Source organism: Oncorhynchus clarkii, chromosome 25 (assembly GCF_045791955.1).
Source record: "Oncorhynchus clarkii lewisi isolate Uvic-CL-2024 chromosome 25, UVic_Ocla_1.0, whole genome shotgun sequence".
NCBI lineage: Eukaryota > Metazoa > Chordata > Actinopteri > Salmoniformes > Salmonidae > Oncorhynchus > Oncorhynchus clarkii.
In genome coordinates, this window is record NC_092171.1 from 38,983,450 (window position 1) to 39,008,858 (window position 25,409).

A 25,409-nucleotide genomic window follows, 5' to 3' on the forward strand; every position below is an offset into this window, starting at 1 on the left:
TCAAAAGACAATTGGTCTGTAGTTGTAATAAGGTGTAAATCAGTATTGCCCTCTGGTGGTATGATTCGGAACTGGCAATTTACCCACATTACCCTCCCGGACGTTAGGTGGCAGTAAACACTTACAGTTGGTCACCAAATTCCCTTAATGAAGACCAAAGAAGACCAATGAGGAAGTTTTTACCTTGCTTCTTTGTTTAGTGTCTTCAAGTGCATATTTTTTATATTTCAGAAACCTTTAGCTAGCGTACAAATAACGAGCGTCATCTAGTCTGCAACTCAACTTCATGCACTTTTATGATTTTGATTGAGTTAATTTAGTGTACATCATTTCTCATAACTACTAACGGTAGCTAGTTAGCTAGTTAGCGAATACAGTCAGGAGCATTTATTGATGTCAATCTCTGAAGGTTTGCTCAAATCACGATGGTGAGTGCCAGCTATCCATAACCCACTACACTGCTGGAAAGTTAATAATGTATTATTCAATGTACATGTTGTATGGGTTGTGTACAGTTAACCCTCAATCATGACTCAAATGCCATATCTTTACGTTGAGTCATTGGACGTCTCTTAGGTCTGTTTAGTAACGCGGGTGTATTAGTACACTAGTCACTGTCAATTGTATTGGTTTGCACAAAAAACCTCTTTGGGAAGCCAGAGGTTAAATACAATTTTATTTCAAGTTACTGTGCTGGTGGGCATGACGGTTGGTCAAAATGAGAGGGGGGAATTTGATACAAAATATATATATACAGTGCCTTGCGAAAGTATTCGGCCCCCTTGAACTTTGCGACCTTTTGCCACATTTCAGGCTTCAAACATAAAGATATACAACTGTATTTTTTTGTGAAGAATCAACAACAAGTGGGACACAATCATGAAGTGGAACGACATTTATTTGATATTTCAAACTTTTTTAACAAATCAAAAACTGAAAAATTGGGCGTGCAAAATTATTCAGCCCCCTTAAGTTAATACTTTGTAGCGCCACCTTTTGCTGCGATTACAGCTGTAAATCGCTTGGGGTATGTCTCTATCAGTTTTGCACATCGAGAGACTGAATTTTTTTCCCATTCCTCCTTGCAAAACAGCTCGAGCTCAGTGAGGTTGGATGGAGAGCATTTGTGAACAGCAGTTTTCAGTTCTTTCCACAGATTCTCGATTGGATTCAGGTCTGGACTTTGACTTGGCCATTCTAACACCAGGATATGTTTATTTTTGAACCATTCCATTGTAGATTTTGCTTTATGTTTTGGATCAATGTCTTGTTGGAAGACAAATCTCCGTCCCAGTCTCAGGTCTTTTGCAGACTCCATCAGGTTTTCTTCCAGAACGGTCCTGTATTTGGCTCCATCCATCTTCCCATCAATGTTAACCATCTTCCCTGTCCCTGCTGAAGAAAAGCAGGCCCAAACCATGATGCTGCCACCACCATGTTTGACAGTGGGGATGGTGTGTTCAGCTGTGTTGCTTTTACGCCAAACATAACGTTTTGCATTGTTGCCAAAAAGTTCAATTTTGGTTTCATCTGACCAGAGCACCTTCTTCCACATGTTTGGTGTGTCTCCCAGGTGGCTTGTGGCAAACTTTAAACAACACTTTTTATGGATATCTTTAAGAAATGGCTTTCTTCTTGCCACTCTTCCATAAAGGCCAGATTTGTGCAATATACGACTGATTGTTGTCCTATGGACAGAGTCTCCCACCTCAGCTGTAGATCTCTGCAGTTCATCCAGAGTGATCATGGGCCTCTTGGCTGCATCTCTGATCAGTCTTCTCCTTGTATGAGCTGAAAGTTTAGAGGGACGGCCAGGTCTTGGTATTAGTCATTTAGGTCAACATTGGATCATTCAGAGATCCTCACTGAACTTCTGGAGAGAGTTTGCTGCACTGAAAGTAAAGGGGCTGAATAATTTTGCACGCACAATTTTTCAGTTTTTGATTTGTTAAAAAAGTTTGAAATATCCAATAAATGTCGTTCCACTTCATGATTGTGTCCCACTTGTTGTTGATTTTTCACAAAAAAAATACAGTTTTATATCTTTATGTTTGAAGCCTGAAATGTGGCAAAAGGTCGCAAAGTTCAAGGGGGCCGAATACTTTCGCAAGGCACTGTATATATTTTTACCAGGTAAGTAGACTGAGAACACGTTCTCATTTACAGCAACGACCTGGGGAATAGTTACAGGGGAGAGGAGGGGGATGGATGAGCCAATTGTTAGCTGGGGATGATTAGGTGACCATGATAGTATGAGGTCCAGATTGGGAATTTAGCCAGGACTCCAGGGTTAACACCCCTACAATAAGTGCTATGGGATCTTTAGTGACACCAGTTTAACGTCCCATCCGAAAGACGGCACCCTACACAGGGCAGTGGAATATTTTTTTAGACCAGAGGAAAAGGTGCCTCTTCATGAGCCTCCAAACAACACTTCCAGCAGCATCTGGTCTCCCATCCAGGGGACTGACCAGGACCAACCCTGCTTAGCTTCAGAAGCAAGCCAGCAGCATCTGGTCTCCCATCCAGGGGACTGACCAGGACCAACCCTACTTAGCTTCAGAAGCAAGCCAGCAGCATCTGGTCTCCCATCCAGGGGACTGACCAGGACCAACCCTGCTTAGCTTCAGAAGCAAGCCAGCAGCATCTGGTCTCCCATCCAGGGGACTGACCAGGACCAACCCTACTTAGCTTCAGAAGCAAGCCAGCAGCATCTGGTCTCCCATCCAGGGGACTGACCAGGACCAACCCTGCTTAGCTTCAGAAGCAAGCCAGCAGCATCTGGTCTCCCATCCAGGGGACTGACCAGGACCAACCCTACTTAGCTTCAGAAGCAAGCCAGCAGCATCTGGTCTCCCATCCAGGGGACTGACCAGGACCAACCCTGCTTAGCTTCAGAAGCAAGCCAGCAGCATCTGGTCTCCCATCCAGGGGACTGACCAGGACCAACCCTGCTTAGCTTCAGAAGCAAGCCAGCAGCATCTGGTCTCCCATCCAGGGGACTGACCAGGACCAACCCTGCTTAGCTTCAGAAGCAAGCCAGCAGCATCTGGTCTCCCATCCAGGGGACTGACCAGGACCAACCCTACTTAGCTTCAGAAGCAAGCCAGCAGCATCTGGTCTCCCATCCAGGGGACTGACCAGGACCAACCCTGCTTAGCTTCAGAAGCAAGCCAGCAGCATCTGGTCTCCCATCCAGGGGACTGACCAGGACCAACCCTGCTTAGCTTCAGAAGCAAGCCAGCAGTGGGATGCAGGGTGGGATGCAGGGTGGGAAGCTGCTGGTTTTATCTAAAGGATCCTATTATTAAACAGACTTTCCAAACATGGGTCTGTTGTAGAACCACTTTATCCTTACCTTTGTCATACAAGTCCCCACATGTAATCATGTTTTAGTCCAAATGTGTCTCGCTAGCAGGACTTTTATTTTCATATGAGGTAAGCAGAGAGGAAGAGGGTCTAAAACAGACCCACATTTGGAAAACTTTGTTTAATAATACAATCCTTTAGATATTTTGTATTAAATTCTACCTGTCATAATGACCAACCGTCCTTCCCACCAGAACAGTAACTTCTAATAGAATTGTATTTCACTTTGGCTTCCCACGGACGTTTTTTTGTGAAAACCAATACAATTGACAGTGACTCTAGTGTCTGTAAAAACACCTAGATGTCCTCTTTAGCCTTATGAGACAAAATTCCCGATGCTGCGCAAAATGCTCTGTCTAAAAGCAAATACGTTTTGGAGACATTTGGAACTTTATTTTCATATAAGCGAGAAATAATTTTTTTAATACAAAAATCACACTTCCTGTATGCAGTTTAGGTTAGGGTTATTTTGAAAAACGCATGCAATCCAGACAGAAATGTGGAATGGAATGGTCCAAATGCGAGCACAAGGTGAGAGGATGTGTCGAAGCTGAAGCCAGGTACAACTTTGCTAAACTGCTCACAGTAAGAGTATATTTTGTATTTTAAATGTTATTTATAACAGTTAAGTTCCAAAGATTTCCAAAACCGTATCGCTAGCGAGGATGAATAACATTTCTAAATGTTAAAACATCGTTGGGATTGTAGTTCATATGGAGCCAGCTGTCCTCCTTAATATCTGCTGAGAACCCAATACAAGGACCAGCTGTAAGCCACCTTGAATCCCCTTGGGTTCTCGAGAGCTTGTGTACAGTATGCCTGAAGCCCTAACCCTGAAATACAAGCCGTTACAATCTGTTCAGCATTCACACTTTTCTGATATGCATATAATGTTTATAATCAGAGATTACCAGAGAAAATGTCCTCTCAAATCCAACATACCAGCTAATAGCAGTTAATTGTTTTACATAATAGTCATACATTTCATTCATATTTTTCCTTGGGATGCGTGTCTGATCTTTATTTTAGGATGGTGAGAACAAACCCTGCCTGCCACTCTCCTTTACCGTACCTAAATCTGAGGGTCCTGATTGTAACAGTAAAGTCCAGAGTGAACAGCAGGCTCCAGAGATGGCATCAGTGAAGCAGGAAGACTGCAGTCAAACACTGGGGCTGAATGTCAACATTAAAGATGAAGTAAAGGAGGAAGAGATTGAAACATTTGTGTATCATGGTAAAAAAATACGTTTTCACAGTCTCAGAGTAGAACTGTAGGAGTGCTGATGTAGGATCAGTTTAACCTTTTAGATCATAATGAATCAGATTATATGGACGGGGAGACCTGATCCTAGATCAGCACATTTAATCTGTGTGACTTTAGGTCCAGGTGAACTGACGAGGCTTAGCGCTCCTGTTTCCCTGAAAGAGGTAACCTAGATGATGTCTCATGCTACACACCTGATTTACCATCAACATTTTACATTTGTCTCCTTCACTTGACGCGTAACGTTTGAACAACATTGGGATCGTTAACGTTTCGAAAAAATGGACAACTGCACGGTGATCTAAATTTTATCACACAACCTCCTCTCTCTCCCTCACGCTGGCCTGCCTGCCCCCTCCTCTCTCTCCCTCACACTGGCCTACCTACCCCCTCCCCTCTCCCTCACGCTGACCTGCCTGCCCCCTCCCCTCTCTCCCTCACACTGGCCTACCTACACCCTCCCCTCTCCCTCACGCTGGCCTGCCTGCCCCCTCCTCTCTCTCCCTCACGCTGGCCTACCTACCCCCTCCCCTCTCCCTCACGCTGGCCTGCCTGCCCCCTCCTCTCTGTCCCTCACACTGGCCTACCTACCCCCTCCCCTCTCCCTCACGCTGGCCTGCCTGCCCCCTCCCCTCTCTCCCTCACGCTGGCGTGCCTGCCCCCTCCTCTCTCTCCCTCACACTGGCCTACCTACCCCCTCCCCTCTCTCCCTCACGCTGGCCTGCCTACCCCCTCCCCTCTCTCCCTCACGCTGGCCTGCCTACCCCCTCCCCTCTCTCCCTCAGGCTGGCCTGCCTACCCCCTCCCCTCTCTCCCTCACGCTGGCCTGCCTGCCCCCTCCTCTCTCTCCCTCACACTGGCCTACCTACCCCCACCCCTCTCTCCCTCAGGCTGGCCTGCCTACCCCCTCCCCTCTCTCCCTCAGGCTGGCCTGCCTACCCCCTCCCCTCTCTCCCTCAGGCTGGCCTGCCTACCCCCTCCCCTCTCTCCCTCAGGTTGGCCTGCCTAACCCCTCCCCTCTCTCCCTCAGGCTGGCCTGCCGACCCCCTCCCCTCTCTCCCTCACGTTGGCCTGCCTGTCCCCTCCTCTCTCTCCCTCACGCTGGCCTGCCTACCCCCTCCCCTCTCTCCCTCACGCTGGCCTTTCTACCCCCTCCCCTCTCTCCCTCAGGCTGGCCTGCCTACCCCCTCCTCTCTCTCCCTCAGGCTGGCCTGCCTACCCCCTCCCCTCTCTCCCTCAGGCTGGCCTACCTACCCCCTCCTCTCCCTCACACTGGCCTGCCTGCCCCCTCCTCTCTCTCCCTCACGCTGGCCTGCCTACCCCCTCCTCTCTCTCCCTCACGCTGGCCTGCCTATCCCCTCCTCTCTCTCACTCCTCTTTCTCCCTCACGCTGGCCTGCCTACCCCCTCCTCTCTCTCCCTCCTCTTCCTCCCTCACGCTGGCCTGCCCTACCCCCTCCTCTCTCTCCCTCACGCTGGCCTGCCTGCCCCCCCTCTCTCCCTCACGCTGGCCTGCCTTACCCCTCCTCTCTCTCCCTCACGCTGGCTCACCTGCTCTTTCTCTTCGCTAATGTGAGTGTATGTTCAGTCTTCGATCTGTTGCATGTCGAATATCCTAATGTATTCATTGATGTTAGGATCCTGTTTTACTGAAGTTGTGAGAGACAGATCTTGATTACCGATAGATAGTCCTAGTGAACAGTTCTGTCTCTTATCTGTCTGGTGGCCGACCTGCCTGTTCCCTTACCCTCTCTCTCAGTCCCTTGCTAACTCGCTTTGGATTCTAGCTGACTCGAATCTTGGCACTTAGAAATGGGAGTTGACACTGAGAGTTGACGTGCAAGGGAATCTATTATTTTGTAGTTGGCTCTCCACCACTACGTCATCGTTGTTAACAGTTGGGTAAATGTCAGAGAAAGGCCAGCGACAGCAGCGAAGTCCTGTATGGTGGCGATATTTTGAGAAGTTAAAGGAGAAGGTGGTGGAATGCAAATCTGAGAAGGACACACCGTGAGACCCGGGGATGGAGTAGCGATGACTGCGGTAGACTGAACTGCATTAGTTTTCATATGCTGGACCCTTTTGCATGCCATTTTATTATGTTTGTCGTATCTTTTAAACCTTAAAAAAATAAAAAATACTGTTTAAACCTTTAAATAAAAAAAATTAAAAAGTCACATCTCTATTCTTCACCGTAGGGCCGGCTGGAGGGTTCAAAGAAGCGACGGAAGAACACAAAGTCTTACTACTGAAAGGTCTGTGTTTTCTCTCTTCTCACACATGGAACATATTTAAACCACAGTTCAGATTCTGGACAGAATTCAAACCAACGAGGCATTCTAAAATGTAATTTTAGAATGCCTCGTTTCGGGGAGTATGATACATGCACACCCATCAGGCTAATGGCATTCACCTGTCACTGGGGCATGCATTCCCCCCCCCCCCCACACAAATTACAACAAAAACACAATTGAATAATGGTCTAGCACCTTACTTTACGGCTATGTAGGCCCATGATAGAGGTGGACAATTGTGCTAAGCTCGTAAGTGGGCCCCTAAGTGGGCAAAACATACAAAAGTTTGGGGCCACTTAGAAATTTTCTTGTTTTTGAAAGGAAAGCAAAACATTTTGTCCATTTTTAAAATAACAACCAAATTGATCAGAAATACATTGTAGACAATATTAATGTTGTAAATGACTATTGTAGCTGGAAATGGCTGATTTTTAAAAATGGAATATCTACAGAAGTACAGAAAGGTCCATTATCATCAACCATCACTCCTGTGTTCCAATGGCACGTTGTGTTAGCTAATCCAAGTTTATAATTTTTATAAGGCTAGTTGATCATTAGAAAACCATTTTGTAATTATGTTAGCTCAGCTGAAAACTGTTGTGCTAATTAAAGAAGCAATACAACTGGCCTTCTTTCGACTAGTTGTGTATCTGGCGCATCAGCATCTGTGGGTTCGATTACAGGCTCAAAAACAAAGAACTTTCTTCTGAAACTCGTTAGTCTATTCTTGTTCTGAGAAGTGAAGGCTATTCCATGCAAGAAATTACCAGGAAACTGAAGATCTTGTACAACGCTGTGTACTACTCCCTTCACAGAACAACGCAAACTGTCTCTAACCAGAATAGAAAGAGGAGTGGGAGGCCCCGGTGCACAACTGAGCAAGAGGACAAGTACATTAGAGTGTCTAGTTTGAGAAACAGACGCCTCACAAGTCCTCAACTGGCAGCTTCATTAAATAGTACCCGCAAAACACCAGTCTCTCAATGTCAACAGTGAAGAGGAGACTCCGGGATACTGGCCTTCTAGGCAGAGTTCCTCTGTCCAGTGTCTGTTCTTTCGTCCATCTTAATCTTTTCTTTTTATTGGCCAGTGATATGGCTTTGTCTTTGCAACCAGCATCCCGTAGTCGCCTCTTCACTGTTGACGTTGCATCCCGGCCAGACCCTCCGCAAACCCGGACGACGCTGGGCCAATTGTACGCCGCCCTATGGGACTCCCGATCACAGCCTGGTTGTGATACAGCCTGGGATCGAAACAGGGTCTGTAGTGACGCCCCTGGTAACTTAGACCGCTCGCCACTCTGGAGGCCCAAAATGTAGGAGTTCTAAAGCTAATTTCCTTCAATTCTGCACATTTTTCTATTATATCTGTGTGAGAGTGACTACCAAAAGTGATGTGCCCCCCCCTGGAGGTGATGGTTACTACAAGGTTTAGATATCTGGCTAGACTACCTTACCTAGCAATCTAAAACATGTCAGCTGACATGGGTTAATTGAATGACTTACGTAAGTGGAAAACTGCCAATGCACTACCAAATTTTGAAATTACACCTCGAGTATTCTACTTTGAATAAATCTCAACAGACTGAGTTCGTATTAAAAACGCAACCCTGGCGGCTGCAAGGCCCTATGCGCAGCTTGTAGTTTGAGTATAGGAAGAGGCGGCACTAAATGGAACCATCGGAGGAGAGCTGGCCATAATCTTCTCCGGTGAAATGTTGTCTGAAATGTATCGGACATCTAACTGGGAAACAGAACCAACCCCTCAAAAGGACCAACCAGTTGAAATGTATCGGACATCTAACTGGGAAACAGAACCAACCTCTCAAAAGGACCAACCAGTTGAAATGTCTATTCAACATGTTGCAGCAGGATTATTTCTGAGAAAGTTACTGTGAAAAATCCAGACTAAATAGAAGCTAGACTATCATTCTGGATAGGGTTTACTGGCTCATTTTGCTGTAGACTTTCATAGCAAGAGATGCCTGTTATGACCGAGCAGTATTGTAAATCATATTGTGCAATATATTAGGTGCATTAACTTGAGTTATAAATTAGGCAAATGACTTGCTTGTTTTTCTGTTGTCATTTACACAGGAGAAGGACCTGACTACGCTGAACTTAAGGTTGAAGTTGAAACGTCCAGAGCGCAACACCGTGTAGAAAGCAAAGCTAAGGAGTCTAACCACTGCCCACACTGTGAGAAGAGTTTCCCATTCCCATCATATCTTGAAAGACACCTGCGGAAACATACTGGGGAGAAGCCTTATTCCTGTTCTGTCTGTGGGAAGTGCTTCAGAACGTCAACTCATTTAACCACTCACCGGGGAGTTCACACAGGGGAGAGACCTTACTCCTGCTCTGACTGTGGAAAGTGTTTCTCTCTTGTAAGTAACTTTAAACAACATCAGCGGACGCATTCTGGAGAGAAACCTTACTCCTGCTCCGATTGTGGAGACAGTTTTTCTCAACATGGTAACATGCGGCGTCACCAGAAAAGACACACCGGAGAGAAACCTTACTCCTGCTCCGATTGTGGGAAGAGTTTCATTACAACATCTGAATTAATCAGTCACCAGAGAGTGCACACAGGAGAGAAACCTTTCCACTGTTCTGTCTGTGGGCAGAATTACTTTAGCCTGAGTAACTTAATACGCCACCAGAGAATACACACCTAGGACAGAAGCCATATTCCTGCTTGACTGTGTGACGTGCTTCAAAACATAATCTGAACAAGAGGTCTTCACGAATCCACCCGTACCCGGAATACCCGAGAACCGATCTGATCCGGGACATGAGCAGATCTGGATCCAGAATTCTGAATAATGTTACAGGTCTGGTTCGGATCTGATTTGATTGGGTCTCGGGTATGTGTAATTTAACGGACTTGTCCGGAAGGGCCCATATAGATCGGTCGGATCTGATTGGGTCTTGGGTATGTGTAATTTAACTGACTTGTCCGGAGGGGCCCGTACAGATCCGAACTCAACTACACAGAGACAGAGAATTATGATGATGCAGGAAGCTCCTCTCTCACACTGTTGAAGACATGGAGAGGCAGGAAGCTCCTCTCTAACACGGTTGAAGACATGGAGAGGCAGGAAGCTCCTCTCTAACACTGTCGAAGACATGGAGAGGTACCTACACAGTCCCAACATTGACCCTGTCTGCCGAGGATGCCGTCCCTCCAAGCTGTTATTGACCACTACGCACAGAGGACGAGGAGCCCAACCAGCATGGATCAGGGGCAGGAGGAATGGCCTAACGGAGCGCCAGCGTGTAGCGGGGACATGAGGGAATGACCTAACAGGGAGCTCCAGCGTGTAGCGGGGACATGAGGGAATGACCTAACAGGGAGCTCCAGCGTGTAGCGGGGACATGAGGGAATGACCTAACAGGGAGCTCCAGCGCGTAGCGGGGACATGAGGGAATGACCTAACAGGGAGCTCCAGCGCGTAGCGGGGACATGAGGGAATGACCCAGCCTGAAGGAGTGGAGAGAGCAGCAGTAAACCACAAGGGAATTTTTTAAAATTTCTCCTGAGACTGATAGTTCCTACTCAGAGCAATAGAGCAGGAACTCTCTGAGCCATTACTGATCCTGTATATACAATACAAGGCCAAAAGTATATGGACATCTGCTCGTCGAACATCTCATTCCAAACTCATGGGTGTTAAACCCATTTAATCCCACATTTTCCCAGACATGAAAATATAAAAATCATTAGTGACCCTTTGAAATTATCATTATTTTTTTTAATGTTCATGGAATACTAGGTGAGATAATGGTGAGATAATGGTGAGATAATGGTGAGATAATGGTGAGATAATGTGATGGTACCTATGCAGTCATCAACATTCTTATATATCCCAGCCCACTTATGAATCGATTACATCCATGCCAGCCATAGTATCGGATCATGCTCTCATCCACTCCTGAAATGGCATGACTTTGTATGACTGATTGAGCTCAGAGAAGATGGGCCTAATCTTACAAAGTGTGTCGTCAGTGACATGAACTGAGGCCATTATTTAATCAAAGCGATTTCTCCGCATTGCATCTGAAGTGCTTTCATTAAGTGACCAAACCTCTTCTTCTCATGGTGCAACCAGGAAGTAAACAGCTCTGGTCATGTGACAATTTACACTAAACATATTCCTGCCTCTATCGTATCAATGCATTGAAATGCTAGAAATGCATTGATATATCACTCAGTCTTTAGAGCCTAATAACGTTTTTTCACTGAGCTTTTCAGTAAGGCCATTCTTTTGCCAATGTTTGTCTATGGAGATTGCAGATTTTTCTTTACACCTGTCAGCAACGGGTGTGGCTGAAATAAACGAATCCACTAATTTGAAGGGCGTCCACATACTTTTTATCATGTAGTGTAGCTTACATTGCTTGTCTGTTTTTTGTTTTATTTTACCTTTATTTAACTAGGCAAGTCAGTTAAGAACAAATTCTTATTTTCAATGACGGCCTGTTCAGGGGCAGAACGACAGATTTTGTACCTTGTCAGCTCGGGGGTTTGAACTTGCAACCTTCCGGTTACTAGGCCAACGCTCTAACCACTAGGCTACCCTGCCGCCCCATGTTTTGATTTTGAGTACTGCGCTGTTGGGAAGGGCTTGCAAGTTCATGTTAAGCATTTCACTGTACTTGTGCATGTGACAAATAAAACCTGAAAAATCAACATTTTGCGATGGCTTTCTCAGTCTCTGGACCCCATCGAAAAGCCGTGGTTTGAATTGAAGAAGGCAGTCAGTCTATAAGCTCAGACGAAGGATCTGTAAAGATTCTGTATGGAGGAATGGTCTTAAGATTCCTCCTAATTTTGTTCTCCAATCTCATAAAATATTTTTAGAAGAAGGGCTCGGTGTCGTTGTCGGGAAAGGTGAGGAGGGTGCTGGACTATTGAAAACAGGGGATTCAATAATGTTGACCCTTATCTGTTTCAGATGTATTTATTGTATGACTTGTTAAACAGAGCATACAATATAACTCTGCATTTGTATTATCTATTTTAACTGGGTTTTTTTGTTGCTCATCTTTATCAAGGGATCCAATCAATTTGGACCCCAGGGTACATACAGTACAATGGGAGAGGGGTGTGGCATGCACAGGAGGACCAGGATGTTGAACTCAGACCACTATTGAGGACTCTCATATCTAGAGACTTAGGAGAACTTCTGTGAGTAATGTTTACTGTTCATTTTTAGTTTTATTTCACTTTTGTATATTTATCTACCTCACTTGCTTTGGCAACGTTAACATATGTTTCCCATGCCAATAAAGCCCCTTGAATTGACTTGACCTCGCCAAAGGAACTTCTAGCCAGCAATTTTCAAGTGCAGTGGATTTGAGAGTTTCATTCCATCTTTGTTTGAACCTCGCAGGAGTTTATGTTATGGTGAGTCGTGAAACAACAGCTGTACTCTCATATTAGGTGTCTGTTTATTTGTTAAACAGAAGCACATTCATTTACATTGTTTTAAAAAAAACTAGTTTTCACCTCTCACTTAAAAATATTGTAAAATACTTCTAATCTACACTTTCATGTCAAGAAAAAAATATACTTTGAATGCGAATGTATTATACACAGAAAAGAAGGGAGAAACGTTGACAACGTCAGTAACTCCATTACTTTTTTCTGCAGAAAATGGGAGCGTTGTAGTCAGGTTTAAAGCGATATTTCCCTCTGGTGATATAATTAGGAACTGGGCATTTACCCACATTACGTGGCGCGTTCAAATACTAATCAGAACTAGAAAACTCGGAAATGTACGACTGGATGTAGTTATACACGTGCCGTGTTTAACGAATATAGCAAGTCGAACATTTCCGAGTTTCGACTAGTATGTGAACGCGGCAACACTCCCGGGCACTGGATGACACTACAGAACAAACACTGACGGATGCGGGCTATTTTTGGTTGCAGGAAAGTCGCCTATCACTGCAATTAAACTCTATAACTGTTTTAAAGTCAACATTGAACTCATGATGAAATCCCTGAGCGGTTTCCTTCCTCTCCGGCAACTGAGTTAGGAAGGACACCTGTATCTTTGTATTGTGTATTGATACACCATCCAAAGGGTAATTAATAACCTCACTATGCTCAATGGGATATTCAATGTCTCTTTATTTTATTTGCCAATATGTGCCCTTCTTTACGAGGCATTGGAAAACATCTCTGGTTGAATGTGTGTTTGAAATTCACTGCTCGACTGAGGGATCTTACAATTATCTGTCTGTGTGGGTTACGGAGATGAGGTAGTCATTAAACAATCATGTTCAACACTTATTGCACACAGAGTGAGTCCATGCAACTTATGTGACTTGTTAAGCACGTTTTCACTCCTGAACTTATTTACGCTTGCCATAACAAAGGGGTTGAATAATTAGACTCAAGACGTTTTAGCTTTTCATTTTTAACTAATTTGTAAGCATTTCAAAAAACACAATTCCACTTTGACACTATGGGGTATTGTTTTGTCACTGGCCTTAACACAATCTAAATGTATTCCATTTTAAATTCAGTCTAACAAAAAAAAAATGAAAAAAGTTACTGAAAGTACTGTATTTGTATTACATAAGTCATTCAGGTTTTTACTTAGAATGTGTAATCTTTTTAAGGATGGTGAAAACAAACCCTGCCTGCTGCTCGCCTTTACCGCACCTAAATCTGAGGGTCCTGATTGTAACAGAGTGAACAGCAGGCTCCAGAGATGGCATCAGTGAAGCAGGAAGACTGCAGTCAAACACTGGGGCTGAATGTCAACATTAAAGATGAAGTAAAGGAGGAAGAGATTGAAACATTTGTGTATCATGGTAAAAAAAATATGTTTTCACATTCTCAGAGTAGAAGTGCTGATGTAGGATCAGTTTAGCCTTTTATATTATAATGAATCAGATTATATGGACGGGGAGACCTGATCCTAGATCAGCACATTTAATCTACGTCCCTTTAGGCCCAGGGGTGGGCAATTCCAGTCCCGGATTGTTGTCACAGTTTTTCCCCAGTTAACACGCATGACTCCAATAATCACCTAATCATGATCTTCATTTTAGAGCGCCATTTGATGAATCAGCTGTCTTTGCTAGGATATGGAGAAAAATGTTGACACCAATCAGGCCCTCCAGGACTGGAGTTGCCCACCCCTGCTTTAGGCCCAGGTGAACTGACAAGGCTTAAGGCTCCGGTTTCACTGAAAGAGGTAACCTAGATGATGTCTCATGCTACTCACCTGATTTACCATCAACCATTTTACATTTGTCTTCTTCGCCATAGATCCGCTAAAAGAAGAGACGGAAGAACAGAACATCTTACTACTCAACGGTATGTTTCTCCTTTCTTCTCACACAGTGGTGCTCCAGCCTCCTTTACTTAACATAAGGCACGACCTAGCACCCACCCGCACTATCTGAAAGAGAACCCCAGAAATTTCGGAAACGTCACTGTCTTAAATGTTTTTTAATTACAACAAAACCAAAAATGTACTAATAGCCTAAGACCTTATTTTACGTTCTGTAAGACCATTATAAAGGTAGACCATTGTGCTCAGCTCGTAAAGCGTTGTTTATATAGACGGGTTAGTTGACAACGTCACGAAAACTAAGCTTGCAGAAGGCTGTTGTTCTGGATGGCCAGATAGCTAGCAACAATGACAAGAAACTGCCATGTGGTGAATCGTAAATTGCTCGTTTTTATCTTGTTCTTAATACCATGGCTTGTTCTGAGAGGTTTTGACTGATGTTGGGCTCCCGAATGGCGCAGAATCTAGGCTGTATCACGACCGGCTGTGATTGAGCGTCCCATAGGGCGGCTCACAATTGGCCCAGGGTCGTTCAGGTTTGGCCGTCATTGTAAATAAGAATTTGTTCTTAACCGACTTGCCTAGTTAAATAAAACGTTATGTCTATGCTAATCTACTGTGATGAGTATCAAAACTGTCACGTGTAACAAAACGAAGGGCGCTATGGTAGATGGCGTCCAAGAGTAGTATCTGCACTTTGATAAATAATATTGCCATAATCAAGAACGGATAAAAAGGTTGACTGAATAATCTGCTTCCTACTGCTTCGAGAAATGCACGATATCTTTCTGTAGAAAAATTAAATGTGAAATCTTAGCTTCTTGGTCATCATGTTTACAATGTTATTAATCAAACGGTTGTTTTTGAAATCGAAATATGACTCATATTACAGAACATCAAATGACATCACTACAGACCGAAGGTTATAGTGTCATAGAGGAGGCCTGGGTCTGGGCCCAAAAGTTCAGCCACATCCCCACATTTTTATTAATTTTGAACAATGTATTTACATGCAAAATCCAATATACCAAAAACATCCTTCCCCCAACAGACATTTTTTTTGTGTATTACATTTCAGAACAATTCAGAATGTTGTGATATTTTTTTGTTTCAGTCAAACGTATCCGCCCATAAATGCAAGTATAGTCATTGTTAGCTGCGTATCGCTTCCAGACGTGTGTAGCTACTCAGAGACCAATGTGTGTTCTTTATTTGAATGAAAAAGCATAATGCCATACTAACAGAAAACATGACATTTTAAAGGAAATAATTTCAACAAGAAGTGATAAATAATATAAAATATCTGAAATAATATTGACCGAATCCTCTTGTCCAGGTCTCTCTCAGGGAGAAATCTCCAGCTCTGGTCCCCCACCAACAGCAGAGGGAACTGTGAAGTCAGCTTTACCCCCATGGAGGAGCTACCCTCCACCTCACCATCAACACCTTGGCCAGCACCAACAGTGCCACCCCAACCCATCACCTCCTGTCCTGCACCATCTCACTCCATCCGCTCTGGCTCTGCTCTCCAACCCATCACATCCTGTCCTGCACCATCTCACTCCATCCGCTCTGGCTCTGCTCTCCAACCCATCACCTCCTGTCCTGCACCATCTCACTCCATCCGCTCTGGCTCTGCTCTCCAACCCATCACGTCTGGCTGGACACCACCGGGCTCCCAAGTCAATCTGCTCCAACAAATCCTGGACATACAGGATTTGTGCCTCAGCCACCCTTCCTCTGGGAACACCATCAGCCTCCATGTCCAGTCCCCTCACATTAATATCACCTACTGCACCACACTTTGATTTCTTATTTTCCCCATTCCCATTACCGGTAATCACAACCCATTCCACCCAGCCATCACAAACCAGCCCTGCCCCAACCTCTCCTACCTTAACCAGCCCTGCCCCAACCTCTCCTACCTTAACCAGCCCTGCCCCATCCTCTCCTACCTTAAACGTTTCTGCCCACTCTCTCATCCCTCCAATCTCCAGATCTGTTAAACGACGAGTTCAGGAGACAGTCCGGCCTTGTCCTACACCCACTGCTAAGAATCAAAAACATCAACAAACATCAAGAAACAAATGCAAATAAAATACAACAAGTGTTTAACTTGTTTTCTTACAGCCTCTTCACACTTACTACACTATACATATTGCTCACATGTAGTCTTGTGTACTTGCCACGGAGAGGAGGGAGTGGAAGGGTGATGGGTGCTCCGGAATGTTTTGTTTTCTTCCAGTTCCGCACAACTGTTCTGTTAGCAACCCTGTTCTGTTGCTCTTCAACCGATCGCTCTCCGCACCTGCCTGCCTGTCTAGCATCACTACTCTGGACGGTTCTGTCTTAGAATATGTGGACCACTACAAATACCTCGGTGTCTGGTTAGACTGTAAACTCTCCTTCCAGACTCACATTAAGCATCTCCAATCCAAAATTAAATCTAGAATTGGCTTCCTGTTTCGCAATAAAGCATCCTTCACTCATGCTGGCAAACATGCCTTCGTAAAACTGACCATCCTACTGATCTTTAACTTTGACGATGTAATTTATAAAATAGCCTCAAACACTCTTCTCAGCAAACTGGATTTAGTCTATCACAGTGCCATCCGCTTTGTCACCAACGCCCTATATTCTACCCAACACTGCGACCTGTGTGCTCTCTTTGGCTGGCCCTCGCTTCATATTCGTCGCCAAACCCACTGGCTCCAGGTCATCTATAAGTCTTTGCTAAGTAAAGCCCCGCCTTATCTCAGCTCACTGGTCACCATAGCAGCACCCACCCACGTATGCGCTCCAGCAGGTATATTACCTGATGACTGAAACTGAATTATTCTGCTGCTCTGTCGTTCGCTACGTACTTCAGTCTGAGACTGCCGTCATTTCATTTGTTTGTGGCGACGTCAAAATGAGGGAGTGTTGAACAAAACAAAGTCGTCAGCGATTGGCTGATCTCTAACCGATCAGGATCATACGGTCTAGAAATTGTCAGGTGGTACTCCTAGGTCTGATCCAGACTCATTGCAGAGATCCGTGAGCTTGGCGTAGCGTTTGGTCCGAGCAAGGAGTTTGGGTAGCCAGGCAACACAACACACGCACAATTCATAGAAAAAGAGTGAACTAATTAGGGAAATGGCGCACATTTGATAGTTTAATGTTTTGACATTAACTGAGCTTAAGAACATGTTCTGTACCTTTTGCTTTGGTTAATGTTTTGTCTTCTGTAAAATAAAAGCAATACTGTCAGAATTTCTGCCCAGATGGTTGTATGAACAAACTAGTAACTATATAATGGAGACTGGTATTAAAGACACTGGCTCTTGTGACTTAAAATGTGATTTGTTGTAATAAGGTGTAAATCACTATTGCTCTCTGGTGGTATGATTCGGAACTGGTAATTAACCCACATTACCTTCCCGGACGTTAGGTGGCAGTAAACACTTGCTGTTGGTCACCAAACGTTACTAATGAAGACAGAAGAAGACATATGAGGAAGTTTTGCCGCGTTTCTTTGTTTTGGATCTTCATGCTCTGTTTTTTTGACGTTTCGATACTTCAGAAACCGTTTATTTCGCTTACGAATAACGAGCTAAATGCAATTTTATGATTCTGTTTTGATTGAACGCATATGAGCTAATTTAGTATACAGCGTCTCTGTCGACTAGCTACTGTAGCTAGTTAACGTTAGTTAGCAACACAGGAGCCTTGATGTCAGTCGCTAAGGCTTGGTCATATCATGGTGAGTGCAGGCTATCCACAGCCCATTGCACGGCTGGAAAGAACATAATGTATTGATTAATTTACATGTTGTATGGGTTATGTACAGTGCTTAAAATAGAAGGCATTCAAATATTTTCAGTGTTCACACTTTTTTTTCCCTGGTCTTATGTTTATAATCAGAGATTACCAGAGAGAATTTCCTCTCAAATCCAACATACAAGTTAATAGCAGCTATTTGTATTACATAGTAGTCATTTCATATTTTTTTATACTTGGGATGCGTGTCTGGTCTTATTTTAGGATGGTGAAAACAAACCCTGCCTGCCACTCTCCTTTACCGTACCTAAATCTGAGGGTCCTGATTGTAACAGAGTGAACAGCAGGCTCCAGAGATGGCATCAGTGAAGCAGGAAGACTGCAGTCAAACACTGGGGCTGAATGTCAACATTAAAGATGAAGTAAAGGAGGAAGAGATTGAAACATTTGTGTATCATGGTAAAAGCCTGTTTTCACAGTCTGCTAGTAGGGCAATTTGTAGGATCACTTTAAGATCATAATGAATAAGATTATATGAACACCTGCTCTTAAACCAGCTAGCACATGTGGTTCCTTGGAAGTTGTGTGAATGTATGTTATTGGTTCTGGGAACAAAGCCAAAAGTTTCCTGACTGGTAAAAAAAAACTGGTACGTTTTTAAAGAAACGTTCTGAGAATGGAAGTGAACATTCCGCCTGTTCTAGATTGCAGGGACGTTCTGAGAACGTTTTACTATGGTTCCCAGAATGTTGTCATGGGATGTTTTATTAACCTATAATTTGCATTCTCAGAATGTTATTTAAAGGTAATTAAATGACGTTCTGAGAACATATTTCAATAAGACTTAACACTGCTAGCTTAGTTTGGGTTACCTGTTGTGATCTCCAAGCACAGATAGGACATAGGGGTATTAATCATGATGGCACCGCATCAATGTGACTATAACCTATGATCTTCTGCTCTCTATTCCTGGAATTAGTCCACTGCTCTGTTCATTTTAGCCTATTCAAACAGACTCCATTTCAAAGTAAATAATCACTCATTAAGATCAGGTGTGGTCAGTTAGTGGGTGCGGCAAACGCACCTGAACACACTTAACAAGGTAGGATAGAGTTTTGTTGATTGGAGATTCGGGAAGTGTGTTGAATGAGGTCCAGCGGTCAGAGAGACGAAAGAAGCGCAGAGCTGAAGGTTTTCCGACACGAGTAGAAAAGAGTTGAGTCTGGGGGGGTTGTTTTTTTTTCAGTGTGGTCACTGCTCATGTTCCCAAAATGTTGCCGCCCGGAGGTTATGAGATGGAGTTACGTCTGAATGTCACTGGGCCGCAAGTCAAGTCTGGAGAAGAGGACTATTGGGACAGACACACAAAGGTGGATTTCTGAGCAGGAAGGAGAGGAATGGCGGGGGGAGAAATAAGAGGTCGAAGAGAATAGCAGAGGTTGAATTTGAGAAAGGTGGAGATGGGGTGTCAAAGAGGATTGGTGTCATGTGCAAACAGAGTGAGCCGTACACCAGACTGAGTTCTGTAGGTGAAATGGAAGTGAATGAGGGCGAGTTAAGTGAGGTGTGGTGAAAAGTTTGGAAACGGAGCCTGGCGTCAATGGACATGATAAAGAAGAGTCTGGACCAGTAGGAGTGACTTTTGGGGGAGAAAGTGCGTCCTTACCTTTTGGCAGAACCATTTGTGGTTTCAGGGTGGGTGGGAAAGGAGTTAGATGCAGTTGAGTCAGTGAAGGTAACCTGTAGTGGACTTGTGATGTTTCTTTCTTCTGACCAGAGGGAGCAGGCGGTCCATGTCATTCAACTTGGGTCAAGATCTGTTTCTTGCTTTGCTCTTAGGAACGGGGCACCATTGAAAGTAGTGATTTTCTGGGGTAGTGTGGAGGTGGAGCAATCGAAGTTTAAATTCCTGGTGTTTGGTGCGACACAGATCCGGTGGTGAAACAGGAGTCACTGTCAGTCTTTTTGAGTCAGTCTCTACCTGACAAAGTCATGTTTGGATATATATCAGTTATCCTGTTAGAGCCTTTTGTGCTGAATCCACTGCCCTGTTTCAGGTGTAACATTTCTGGTCATGTCATAGCAGTTTGTAGGAGGGAGATCCCAATCAAGATGAGGGAATGGGATGGAGGATTGTGTACTTTCGGTGGATAAAGTTGTGACAACTGTAGAAGTGCCCTGGTTGCTTGTCATCAGAAGTGTCTGGTGAGAGAGAGGCAGGTTGAGGTGGCTAGAGTCAGAAGTGCAGAAGGTGTCATACTGAGGCAGTGAAGAAAGTAGAGGATGGGTCAAGGATCCTAAGAGGATCCCTGTGAGTAGATCTGTGCCAGCACAGAGGGATTGGCCAATGAGTGATATATGATTCAGAAAGGTTGGTTTCCATCTGTGCCACAGAAATGGAATGTAAATCACAGAAAATAGATGTTGTAGTGGCAGCTGCGTAGAACTTTTTGGCTATACGAGATTTGACTTCAGAAGAGTTCCAGGGTGTGTTGACTGGTGGTGTCCCGTGTTTTGAATGAGTGTGTGGTTAGTTGGCAGGGTGTTTTTTAGTGTTTATTTTATTTATTTTTTCCCCCATTATGTATCACAAAGTATAATGGATTTATACTATAGCCCAGTTGGGGGTGGTAATACAACATTGGATGCCGCAGGGCACCATCAGAGAGTCGGGCCATTTTCCCCACTGGGCCAAATGGGACGTGGAACGGCTCCACTGTAATGTAATTGGAGTCATGTGCAGGGGAACCTACTCACCTGATTTGCCATCAACATGTTATATTTGTCTTCAACTTAGGGCCGGCTGGAGGGTTCAAAGAAGCGACGGAAGAACACAAAGTCTTACTACTGAAAGGTCTGCGTTTCCTGTCTTCTCACACATGGAACATATTTAAACCACATTTCAGAATCTGGACAGAATTCAAACCAACGTAGATAACCGACATCACTCAGCAGTTTCATTTTAGAATGTTACCTCCTGCTTGCCTTGCTTCAGGGGGCAGAACAACACCCAATGACAAACAATACCTTGATTCTAGCAATGTTATGAAAAAGAACACGTGATTTTATGACGCATGCACACCCATCAGGCTAATGGCATTAACCTGCATGCTGGACTCAGTCCAAGAGATACACTGAGTGTACGAAACAAAATATTGCGTTTTGCCCCGAGAACAGCTTTAATTCATCGGGGCGTGGACTCGACAAGGTGTCAACTGTTGAGTGTGAAAATCCCAGCACAAAAAAAACATAATTGAGTAGTAGTGTCCAACCTTATGTTGTGTTATGTAGGTCCATGATAAATTGAAATGCACTTGTTAGATTCCACAACAATCATTGGATGAAAATGTTTTTTTTTAACCTTTTATCTGGGCAAGTCAGTCAAGAGCAAACTCTTATTTACAATGACGGCCTAACCCTAACCCGGCCAATTGTGCGGATACAGCCTGGATTCGAACCAGGGTCTGTAGTGACACCTCTAGCACTGTGGTTTTGTGCCTTAGACCTCTGCGCCACTCGGGTGCCCAAAAGTCTCCAGTGAAATGTTGTCTGAAATGTATCGGACAATTAACTCTGAAACAGAACCAACCTCTCAAAAGGACCAACCAGTTGAAATGTCTATTCAACATGTTGCAGCAGGATTATTTCTGAGAAAGTTACTGTGAAAAATCCAGACTAAATAGAAGCTAGACTATCATTCTGGAGAGGGCTTACTGGTTCATTTTGCTGTAGACTTTCATAGCAAGAGATGCCTGTTATGACTGAGCAGTATTGTAAATCCTACTGTGCACTTGATTAGGTACATTAACTTGACTTATTAATTAGCATTCAGGACCCAAACTATCGGATTATTATGGCCAGAGGCTTTTTGCCTTTTGGTAGGCCGTCATTGTAAATAAGAATTTGTTCTTAACTGACTTGCCTAATTGAATAAAGGTTAAGTAAATATAGCACACCCCGTTGGGCCTCATGGTTTAAATACCACACAGTTGCAACTGTTTCTTAATGTGACCAACAATGGAGAACACTAGTAAGTTCATAAAAAGTTTAGCCTGTTTCCTAGGAATTAATCATAAACCTCAACCTGATGCTGATTTTATATCAATTTCACATGTAGATAAAGGAAGAAGAAAACCAAAAGGAATGGAGAAGGAAACTGAAAAAAAGAGGCACCGCTTCACCCCTGGAGATGAGGATCTTATTATTTCAGGGGTACTTGGGCACTGGGAGGACCTCTTCGGCGCCCAGGCCCACATTCGCCCCCGGGGGTCAAAGACGGCAACCTGGAACACCATCGCTGGGACCTTGACCTCGGCTGTGGCGAGATGTGGTGACGATGTCCGGAAGAAGTACAATCTCATAAGGAGCCAAATCAAGCAAAAGGTTTCTTCTATCCGGACATTGTCTGGTGGGGGGCCCAACACCGTGCCGGCGCTGACCGACCTGGAGCAGCAACTTTTCTCCCGAATGGCAGAGACCGACGCTGGTGTAGGGCCTGTTGATTTGGGATTTGGTGAGTGCTAATCTTGTAATTATATCTTAATTATAATTGCGTCACACTAATATATTATACATTAGGCCTATATACAGTATATTTCATAATTCAATATTGTATAATGTGAGGTATATTTCACTATGTATTGTTTGGTTTAAATTGGACTTTAAAAAAAAGTAATCTAAAATGTTTTATTGAAGTTGCTGTTTGTCATTTGCTTTAACCAGGCCTTCTTGTAGATTGGCCCTATCATATGTGCTACAAAGCAAGTGTATATCCAGATCAATTACATTAATTATTAAGAAATTTATATTTCAAAAACCCTGCTTCTGATTGGGGTTTAATGGCCATGTAGAATGTAGGCCTACTGCACGAGATCCATCAAAGTTCCAAAAAGGGAACTCTGCTAGTTTAAGTCTGCGACCCATTTAATGCATAGAAACTGGCATAATTAGACAATGTAATTAATGGTATTATTACACATACAGCAATTCACCAGCAGAGGGCGGTAATTTGTAGTTAATTTTCACAATTTGTCATTTAGAAAATGCTCTTATCCAGAGAGGCTCACAACAGCAATTAGTGCCAAGTGCCTTACTCAAGGGCACATCAACTGATTTTTCACCAATTCGGCTCAGGTATTCAAAACGGTGACCTTTCGGTTACTGCCCCAAAGCTCTTAACCGCTAGCTTACCTGCTGGCCACGCTCATAAATGCTTTTAAAGTCACCATTGGCCTCATGGTGAAATCCCTGATCAGTTTCCTTCCTCTCCGGCAACTGAGTTAGGAAGGACGCCTGTATCTTTGGTGTGACTGGGTGTATTGATACACCGTCCAAAGTGTAATTAATAACTTCACTATTTTATCCCTTTTAGATGTGTTTGTGTGGTCTCATGAGTCGCCTATATGAGGCAAAGCAAAGTTTACATTTCACTGAGCCACAACCTTTATTACATTTCATAAAGACTGTATTAAATGAGTACCTGATGAATGGTAAGGACAGAACACACTCCAGGAATAATTTAAGTGTATTCTTTTATTTGGATTAAAAAACATAATACCACAATGGTTTACCAACGGAAAACATGACAATTTAAAATAAATAATTTCAACAAGAAGTGATAAATAATATAACATATCTGAAATAATATTGACCGAATCGTCTTGTCCAGGTCTCTCTCAGGGAGAAATCTCCAGCTCTGGTCCCCCACCAACAGCAGAGGGAACTGTGGAGTCAGCTTTACCCTCTGTCACCATGGAGGAGCTACCCTCCACCTCACCATCAACACCTTGGCCAGCACCAACAGTGCCACCCCAACCCATCACCTCCCGTCCTGCACCAGCTCACTCAATCCACTCTCAATCAATGAATCAAATTTATTTTATAAAGCCCTTTTTACATCAGCAGTTGTCACAAAGTGCATTACAGATACCCAGCCTAAAATCCCAAATAGCAAGCAATGCAGATGCACTCTCTGGCACCGCACCCCAACCCATCACCTCCTGTCCTGCACCAGCTCATTCCATCCACTCTGGCTTTGCTCCCCAACCCATTACCTCCTGTCCTGCACCAGCTCATTCCATCCACTCTGGCTTTGCTCCCCAACCCATCACCTCCTGTCCTGCACCAGCTCATTCCATCCACTCTGGCTTTGCTCCCCAACCCATTACCTCCTGTCCTGCACCAGCTCATTCCATCCACTCTGACTCTACACCCCAACCCATCACGTCTGGCTGGACACCACAAGGCCCCCAAGCCATTCTGCTCCAACAAATCCTGGACACACAAACGCAACAAATCCATTTTACACAGACCGCCCAACACATCCACCAAGCTCTTTATGATTTATTAGAAAAAGCACATGAAACACAGAAGGCACACCTGGATGTGGAGAAGAACCGGCTCCAGCTGGATAGAGAGCGCTTGAGGGTGGAGACAGAGCGCCTGCAGGTGGAGAGGGAGCGCCTCAAGATGGAGAAGGATCGCCTGGAGGAAGGGGAGGCGCTTCGGCAGCTCTCTGTCTCTGGGTCAGTTGCCCTAGAACACCAGACGCCTGTGAGTTCAAGAACTGCCAGTGCCTCAGCCACCCTTCCTCTGGGAACACCATCAGCCTCCATGTCCAGTCCCCTCACATTAATATCACCTACTGCACCACACTTTGATTTCTTATTTTCCCCATTCCCATTACCGGTAATCACAACCCATTCCACCCAGCCATCACAAACCAGCCCTGCCCCAACCTCTCCTACCTTAACCAGCCCTGCCCCAACCTCCTCTACCGTAACCGTTTCTTCCCACTCTCTCATCCCTCCAATCTCCAGATCTGTTAAACGGCGAGTTCAGGAGACAGTCCGGCCTTGGCCTGCACCCGCTGCCAAGAATAGTTCTTCTGCCAAGAATAAAAAACATCAATAAACAAATAATGTAATGTAATAATGTAACAAGTTTATTTTCTTACAGCCTCTTCACACTTACTACACATTACTCACATGTAATCTTGCGTACTTGCTACGTAGAGAGAGTGGAAGGATGATGGGTCCTCCGGAAGTTTAGTTTTCTTCCAGTTCTGTGTAACTGTTCTGTTAGCAACCCTGATCTGTTAGCAACCCTGATCTGTTAGCAACCCTGATCTGTTAGCAACCCTGATCTGTTAGCAACCCTGATCTGTTAGCACGTAGTGAGTCACTCAGTCATGGAGCAGGAGAGGAGGATCGGGCTGCCCGGGAGGAAAGGGGACAGTTGGTGTCGAAGGAAGGGAGGAGAGTCGGGTTGAAAAGGCAGTCAAGAGACAGAAGGGATGATTTAACAGAAGGAAGGGGAGTGGGATAGAAGAGGAGTGGGATAGAAGAGGAGTGGGAGAGAGCGAAGATTGCATCGGTGGTCTCATTTTGTGAGCTTGGGTGGCCTAAACATTC

The 25,409-nt window shown here is 44.4% G+C and overlaps 2 protein-coding genes and 1 long non-coding RNA gene across 4 annotated transcripts; all 3 read left to right on the forward strand.

The window, feature by feature from the left end:
• The first annotated feature begins 146 nt into the window (after positions 1-146).
• LOC139384082 (putative zinc finger protein 286B) lies at positions 147-10,670 on the forward strand. Of its 2 annotated transcripts, XR_011628813.1 has the most exons (4): positions 147-428; positions 4,399-4,603; positions 9,023-9,942; positions 9,983-10,670. XR_011628813.1 is itself a non-coding variant. In XM_071128725.1 (3 exons), the coding sequence occupies exons 1-3, from the start codon at positions 426-428 to the stop codon at positions 9,601-9,603; spliced, it is 789 nt and encodes a 262-aa protein (XP_070984826.1). In that variant the 5' UTR covers positions 147-425; the 3' UTR covers positions 9,604-10,670. The 2 variants fall into 2 exon arrangements, 1 of the variants encoding a protein (XP_070984826.1); XM_071128725.1 differs by having other exon boundaries at positions 9,023-10,670.
• A 2,899-nt stretch (positions 10,671-13,569) lies between these two features.
• LOC139384113 (uncharacterized) lies at positions 13,570-16,264 on the forward strand. The gene is made up of 3 exons (XR_011628815.1): positions 13,570-13,753; positions 14,214-14,261; positions 15,575-16,264. It is a non-coding gene; the product is annotated as an uncharacterized lncRNA (long non-coding RNA).
• Positions 16,265-17,711: 1,447 nt separating this feature from the next.
• Positions 17,712-24,927, forward strand: LOC139383738 (uncharacterized). Its single transcript, XM_071128296.1, has 5 exons — positions 17,712-17,980; positions 18,262-18,456; positions 20,795-20,851; positions 22,115-22,510; positions 23,666-24,927. The coding sequence occupies exons 2-5, from the start codon at positions 18,354-18,356 to the stop codon at positions 24,907-24,909; spliced, it is 1,800 nt and encodes a 599-aa protein (XP_070984397.1). The 5' UTR covers positions 17,712-17,980; positions 18,262-18,353; the 3' UTR covers positions 24,910-24,927.
• The last annotated feature ends 482 nt before the right edge of the window (positions 24,928-25,409 follow it).